The sequence below is a fragment of the Marmota marmota genome, unplaced genomic scaffold, assembly GCF_001458135.2.
Source record: "Marmota marmota marmota unplaced genomic scaffold, marMar, whole genome shotgun sequence".
In the NCBI taxonomy this organism is placed as follows: Eukaryota; Metazoa; Chordata; class Mammalia; order Rodentia; family Sciuridae; genus Marmota; species Marmota marmota.
This window is the reverse complement of record NW_026000153.1, coordinates 19,476,206-19,483,736: the sequence shown is the minus strand read 5'-3', so window position 1 is coordinate 19,483,736 and position 7,531 is coordinate 19,476,206. Positions and strand designations below refer to the sequence as shown.

Here is a 7,531-nt window from a genome sequence, read left to right as displayed (position 1 = left end):
TGTGCCTTGAGGAGAGGAGGAGCTGGGATCACAGATGTGGGACACAGGGCTCTAACCCTGCTGGTAGCAGAGGAGCAGGGAGAGAGGGGGCACACCCAAGTCTTCTCATGGTGGTGTGGTGTGAAGGGATTAAGTTCCAGGAAGTTCTGTAGGCTTGGATGGGTGAGTGTTGGGGAGTCTGAGAGGAGAGGGAGGCCAAAAAGATGACTGGGCTAAGTCACTAGCCTCTTCCTCTCAGCTCTGTGCCCTCAGTCAGTCAGAACTGGGGCAGAGAAAGGGCCCATAGAAGATAATAAAAAAGGCAGGGGTCGGGGACAACGAGGAGAGAAAAGCCACTGGCTGGTAGTACAGGGCTGGAGGAGTATACAGTTCAGGATTGAGGAGGGAAAAGAATTGCTGGATCAACATGTAGTTTGGGCTGGGCACACTCAAGAGCTCAGGAGGCTGAGGCAGGAGGATTGCTAGTATAAAGCCCGCCTCAGCAAAAGTGAGATGCTAAGCAACTCAGTGAGACCTTGTCCCCAAGTAAAATACAAAATAGGGCTGGATGTGGCTCAGTGGCTGTGTGGCTCAGTGCCCCTGAGTTCAATCTCAGATACCCCCACCCCACAAACAAGTGTGGTTTTGTCATTTTCTTGGTTGCTAATTCAGCTTCCAGAGCCTCTTCTACAAATTGCCATTTCCCCTCGCACCTTCAACATATGCCATTAATTTCTTATATATCTGATAAACCAACAGGTGAAGTTATTCTTATCTAAACTTGCACTTCTCTAGTGTCTGCACAGGTTTGGAGATTTGGTCATAATTGTATGAGAGAATTACTCAATTGTGTTTCTTTGCCAATTCTTCTATTAGATCATTGTCTCTTTCTTGTTTATCTGTGGGTAATGTTATTCCCCCCCCCCTTTTTTTTGCTTTAGCATTTTTTTCGATTTATAATTATGAGAATCAGTCTTAATTTAAAAATATCACGCTTCCCTCATTTTGCTTTAATTTTTAAACACATTTTAAATTTGCATGTGGTCCAGTTAGCCCTTTCTCTTTTTTTTTTCTTTTTTTTTGCTTTAGTATTTTCAAGTTAACTACAATACTTAGATCATAAAAACATTGATATTTTTTCAAGAACGGTTTTGGTTTCTTTTTCAGATTTAAATGTTTGATCCATGTGGAATTTATTTGATGTTAAGCAGTGAGGGAGAGCGCCAATTTCCACTTTTCCAAGTGGCCAGCCAGTTGTCTCAACATCATTCCGCTAGAAAACTTTCCGCTGCTACCTCACGAGCACACGTGGACCCTGCAGGCTGCACGGTCCTGAAGTCCCACCCATCCGGGGCACACGTGGGTCCGGAGCCCTGCCCAGCCCCTCCCACTCCGAGAACAAGGTCCAGCTCCAGAAAAGGATAAGGCTCACGCTTCCGGTTGCGGTGAGCCTCCCCGCCCCTTGGCCTGCAAAGCAAATCGGGGCCTTCCGGGAGGGTAATTTAAATAGAAGGCGTGCCCTTGGTGGTTATTTGCATAGAGGCGGGGCCTCTGGAACGGAACTCTGGACCACCACAGGGCTCCTACCAGACTTAAGGGCGAATTCCATGGGGACCTCATTTACATAGGGCGGGGCCTTCTGTGGCGCCACTTCCTCCTCTAGCCAGCTTTTGCCTGCTTTCCTTCTGTTGTCGCCCACTTTCCTTCATTTTCGCTCTCCTTCCTTACGGATATCGGCCCCTTTTCTTCCTCTCACAGCCCGCGTAGGTGTCCAGATGCTCCCGAAACGGCGGCGAGTGCGGGTCGGCTGTCCCGGTGGTGCTGTCACTTCCTCCACTTCGCCCTTAGTGCTCTTTCCCGGCGTCGCCATCTACCTGGCTGAACCGCGCATGGGCCGTAGCCGCCGGGCCTTTCTCACACGCCTGGCGCTGTCGAAGGGCTTCCGTGTCCTCGAAGTCTACAGGTGTGCCGACCTCTGCGTGGGGCACTGCGAAGACCTGATGTTGGTGTGGGGCCGGCTAAGCAGGCTTTTTCGCTGGGCGGGTTCAGAGACCCAGGTGACACATAGCATGCTCCTGCGGGGCGGCTGCACCTGCGTTATTGGATTCCAAATTATCTGTGGCTCTTTGGTCAAGTAATCTTTCTTGAAAGGGATTTTTAAAAATTTTTAGGTACTGGGTATTGAATCCAAGGGCCCTTTACTGCAGAGCTACATCCCCAGCCCTTTTTATTTTTATTTTTTTAAAGATAGGGTCTTGCTAAGTTGCAGAGGCTGGCCTCGAACTTTTGATCCTCCTGTGCCAGCTTTCCCAGTCACTCAGATTACAGGCATAGAGCCACAATCCCAGCAAAGTTGCTATTAAGATTGCTAGGAATGTTCTACAGGATTATTGACAATCAAGCCAGAGGCTTTTCAAAGAGCCATTCAGGGGAGAGGTAATTACAAGTAGTATTTGACCACGTGCCCTAGAAGCAACATTGAGCCATCCTGAAACCTTGAACCTGGAATATAACTGGCGCTCTCATAGGGAGGCAATCAAGACAGTGCCCAGAGAGAGTAGTTTTGAGATGGGGAAGCTAAGTGGACTTGGGACCAGTGCTTCCCAAAGCTTTTATTTACTATTTTGTATTTAAACATCTCCAGGGGCAGGATAGTGCACCGGACCCGCTCACACAGTGCACATGATGCAACTTTTACAATAGCTCTACCAGGTAGTAGTTATTTCTGTTTTATAGAGGAGGATGTAGGGAGACTAGACTTGCCCAAGGGCACACAGCAAGTTCTCAGGGCTGGGGTTCAGACAGAAGTATGCACTGTCTGGCATCTGTGCTTAAATCTTAGCTCTTAAATAAAGACCATGTGGTCCCAGACCATAAGGCATTCCTTTCTCTGAGGTTGAGAAGGATACAGGCAAGTCAACACAAAGCCAGGTTGGCTTGTGAGCATAACTGGAGCAGAAAACCTCAATATAAGAGCGGTGGAAATTTTCATACACCAGGAGGGGCTTGAGAAGGCTTTCTGGAGGAGGTAGCATTTGAAGAATGAAAGGCAGTCACCATGCAGAGGGGACAGCAAGAATAAAAGCTTAAAGGTATGGAGCCAAACAGGAAGGGCAATGGATTTCACAGTCCTCCTCTGCCTTTGCCCAGCTCCGAGGTGACACATGTGGTGATGGAACAGACCTCAGTGAAGGAGGCCATCTGCTGGCAGAAGCACATGGCTGCTGCTCTCCCGTGCTGTCCCCACCCAGCTCTGCTGGACATCAGCTGGTTCACAGAAAGCATGGCAGCTGGGCAGCCTGTCCCTGTGGAGGACCGGCATCGCCTGGAGGTAAGACAGTTCAGGCCTAACTCAGTTGGGATAGGTGATGCGCAGCAGCAGTGCCCCAGTGCCCTCCAGAGGGCTCTGCTCAGATCACCTGGGGTGCCTGAGAATCAGCAGAGAAGCCATGGCAAGAGCTGGGGCTGGACCATCCCAGCTTCTGTCCTCACCACTTGAGGTTCACTTATGTTTAGCTTCTTCATGCCTTCCAAAGTGGGGCAGCCCCTGCAGCTGGGGCTTCACTTCTTCCTCAATGAGTAATTGGGATGATCCATGGATTGGTAGGAGCCTATCCTTGGGACTCTAGAGAACTAGACTGCTTGTACTCAAATCCTGGCTCTACCTGTGAGCCATGAGGGAGGAGGCATGCTCCCTAACCTTGAAACTTTAGTGTCCCCAGCCCACTTGATTGTGAGGATTTGGGGAGGCAGGAAAAGTGCAATGTGAGGATTAACAGATTGTTGCTACTACTCTGGTCTGAAGAGCCTTGTCCTCAGTTTGTTCTGCAATGCAGTCTGTCTGTCCCTCCATATAGGGCTCTGAACCACCAAGACCCATTGCTGTGTCTCCCTCCCATGCCTGTAGTTCACTACCTCTGTCCTGTGAACTCTAGAGGGCCCAAGGTGGATGCTCAGGAGAGTCAGGACTCTGATTGCTGCCTGTTTCTGTCAGCCCTGAAGCCTCATGATCTGTGCATTGCCCTTCTGCAGGTGGTTGAGCCCAGGAATGAGCCCCCAAGCCCAGTGTGGGTGTCGATTTATGCCTGCCAGCGTCCCACACCCCTCACACACCACAATACCATCCTCTCGGTGAGTCATGTCTGTGAGAAATTTTTAGCTTTCAGGGGACAGGGACATGGGTACAGCTGGATGGTAGCTGGTAGATTGAAGCAAAGTGTCCTGCCCACTCTGCCCCTTAACCAAGGGCCTCTCCCTGTAGGAGGCCTTGGAGACTCTGGCAGAGGCAGCAGGCTTCGAAGGCAGTGAGGGCCGCCTCCTCTCCTTCCGCAGAGCAGCCTCTGTGCTCAGGGCCCTTCCTTGCCCTGTCACTTCCCTGAGTCAGCTGCAGGGGTTGCCCCACTTTGGAGAACATTCTTCCAGGGTTGTCCAGGTAGGTGTCTGCCATGTGTAGCCAGGTGAGTAGGTGGGGTGGGGAGGCCCTGGGGCCCAGTGAAACAGCCACGAGTCCTGGTATTTCAGACCCCAATGTGGAGAGACAAACATGCACAAAGATGCTGCTCCAAGACCACCACAGCCCACCTTTAGCGCAGATCCCTTGTGAGTCACTTACCTCCCTCAGAGTGCCTGAGAGGACTCGATAAAGGGAACTTCTGGCATTGGTGTCATTGTCATTTGTTCCAAACTGCCCAGGGTGGGGGAAGAGAGCAACCAAGTGAAAGTTTTTGAAAACCCACATGTTAAGCTGCCCTTCTGTGCACTTTCACTGTGAGAGCACAAAGTAAACAAAAGATGCTTTTAGATAAACTGATACACGTTTTTAAAAAGAAAATGTTTATAGATCCTGGAGCTATTTTATCTGAGAGATGACCAGTATTACCTGGGACCTAAGCTGTTGTAACTCTAACCTCAAGGAGCTTTGAGGCTAGAGCCCCATCTCATCCCCCAGTTGTGTGGCAGCAGCTTTTGTCACTGCCCTGGGCACACTGTCCATTGCCAAGTCCCACTGTATCCTCATATCACAAAGCCCCTGTCTGTAGGGTGTGGAAAGGGCCCCCAGCCCCTACCCTGACTGCTGTTCTCTTTCCGGTTCCTGTGGCTCAGTGTTTTGCTTTGTCTCCTCCCCCAGGAACTGCTGGAGCATGGAGCATGTGAGGAGGTGGAGAGAATTCGTTGCTCAGAGAGGTACCAAACCATGAAGGTGCGCAGGGAACTTGACAAGGGTGCACAGCACTGTCCAAAGCACTTACAAGGGAGGCAAGCAGGGGTGGCTGATCCAGCTCTGGGGTCAGAGAAGGTCTTACTGAGGAAATGGCAGCTAAGCAGACACCTGATATGCTCTGGCCACCAAATGAAGACAGGCAGAAGCCTGTTTTGAGCATGGGGAGTTTTCTAGATCACTGAGCACCATCTGTTTTATTAGACTGTTTTTGACAGACTAATTTTAAGCATATTAGCACACTGAACAAACTATAACCTATTCTTGGGTGCTATAGGACCCAAGTTGTGTGTAGTAGGGCTGCCACTTTACACTGTGCTTTCTGTGATCTTGTGTGTTACTTTTTCTATACTGTGGGCCCACCTGTCTCCATGGTGCATCTTCCCCCTGTGCCTGCTCACTGCTAACCTGGTAGGGAGGCACCTCCAACACTTCTGGATACCTCAGTTTATCTTCTCAGACATTCCAAAATTCCTGGGAAGAGTCTGAGTGCCTGGCCCAGTGGCAGGTGAAGTGCTTGGCCCAGGGTCCTCTGAACTGGTCCATGTTCAGACCCTCCCCACTCCATCCCTTTGTGTATGGGTGAGAGCAGCACCCACCATCCTGATGTTCTGGAGGCTTGAGTAAACCCAGCTAGCCTATCCAGTACATTTGCTGAAGCCACTCTCTCATTTATTAACTCCATGTTGTTTTTGCTGTTTCTTGAAGAGAACCATAGACATAAGTTCCAGCTGCTGTAAGTGGGAGAGGCATGGTTTTCCCAGTGAACCAAGAGACGTGTTAAGATGACTCTTGGTTCTGTTGGAAGCACAGGCTGGACCTATGTTTTAGTAGAGGGGTGAGGAAATAGCTTACCAAGGTCTTTCCTCAGCTTTCAGCAACTGGGCAGCAAAGCCCCCAACATACTGCCTCTCCTGGGGCTTCTGCCATGGTGTGTGAGTTCACTCCTCTGTGTTAATGGGCTGGGCAGGCCAGACACTGGGTTTGAGTCTTCAACCCATGATCTTGGGCATGAAGGCAACACCTCAGGTGCATCTTCCTGTGGGTGCTTTGTTCCTGTTCCAACTGTTCCTTCCTCTACATAGCTCTTCACCCAAATCTTTGGGGTTGGGGTGAAGACTGCCAACCGCTGGTACCAGGAAGGGCTGCGAACCCTGGATGACCTCCGAGGACAACCTCAGAAACTGACCAAGCAGCAGAAAGCAGGTGAGTCCCCCAGAGAGGACTGGCCTTGGGCGTCCACAAAGTCATTTGGATCTGGAAAGTTCTGTACACTGAAGCCCTCATACTGGCACTGGATGTACTGATTGCATGAGTGGCAGAGGTGGGTGGTGCAAAGGGGTCCTGGTATCAGGTACGTGGACTTCTTGGAATTTCTCTACCTGCAGTCAGATTCTGCTGTGGCTCTTTTAGTGAGCAGTTGTGGTCACAGCAGTGCTGTGACCTCTAGGACCCATGAGGCTCCCTCTGGTTAGGCTTGGACTTAGGTGAGGGACAGCCTGGGTCTTGACCCACCTATCCAGGATGTGCCTTGTGCATATGGGTCAGCTGAGTCCTGCCCACCATTTTCCAGGTATGTGACCATGGTCCCAAGACTAAACTCTCTGAATCTCAGTTACCTTTTCTGTGAAATGGGAGAAATGACAATGTGGAATGCCATAAACTCCTCTGTGATCCAGCAGGTGGCAGGTATTAAGCAGACACTGATTCGGCCTGTGTGTCCTGCCTGGTGCTGCCACCATACTGTCTGGACCTAGCCTGGTTGAGGGCTTTGCTGAAGGCACCATACCAGCAGTATGCCCATTCCCCACCTCTTTGCACATCTCCCTGGGGCTGCAGCATAGTGCAGATGACAGTCAGAGAAACCTACTTTTTTTAACCTGTTCTCAGGACAAAGGTAGATAGTATTACCATCCATTGTTTACTAAGGACTTGTTCTGTGCTGGATGCTGCTGTTCTTCACATTTAAATCTTTCTTTAACTACATGTGGAAGGTACGATGATATCCCCTTGACAGGTGAGGAAATAGAAGCAGGCTAAAAGATGGGTTTCTATTGGTAGAGTTACCTTCTTCACACTTTTTTGCCACCTTTTTGTTGCATTTTATTTATGGGAAAACAGAAGGCTTAAAAGAAATATCTGCAGCCTGCTTGTGTCAACATCAGTACCCTTAGATTGAGTTCTATGAGATTTGTAAGGTGTTACCTTTGAGGGGAACTGGGTAAAGAGCACAGAGAGCCCCCACCTCCCTCTCTCCCCCTCCCCTTCCCCCTCCCTCCCTCCTTCCTTCCTTCCTTCTTCCCTCCCTTCCCTCCCTCCCTCCTTCCTTCTTTC

The 7,531-nt window shown here is 50.1% G+C and overlaps 1 protein-coding gene across 3 annotated transcripts in view; it reads left to right on the top strand.

Moving 5' to 3' along the window:
- The first annotated feature begins 1,556 nt into the window (after positions 1–1,556).
- Positions 1,557–7,531, top strand: part of Polm (DNA polymerase mu) — an 8,666-nt gene continuing 2,691 nt past the window's right edge. Inside the window, exons 1-6 of one of the 3 annotated variants that reach the window (XM_048786506.1) lie at positions 1,557–1,942; positions 3,130–3,310; positions 4,012–4,110; positions 4,241–4,411; positions 5,108–5,179; positions 6,283–6,403. In XM_048786506.1, coding sequence (XP_048642463.1) covers positions 1,755–1,942; positions 3,130–3,310; positions 4,012–4,110; positions 4,241–4,411; positions 5,108–5,179; positions 6,283–6,403 — 832 coding nt within the window. In that variant the 5' untranslated portion in view covers positions 1,557–1,754. The remainder of the gene's footprint in view (positions 1,943–3,129; positions 3,311–4,011; positions 4,111–4,240; positions 4,412–5,107; positions 5,180–6,282; positions 6,404–7,531) is intronic. The other 2 variants (XM_048786505.1, XM_015490264.2) reach the window with 2 other exon arrangements.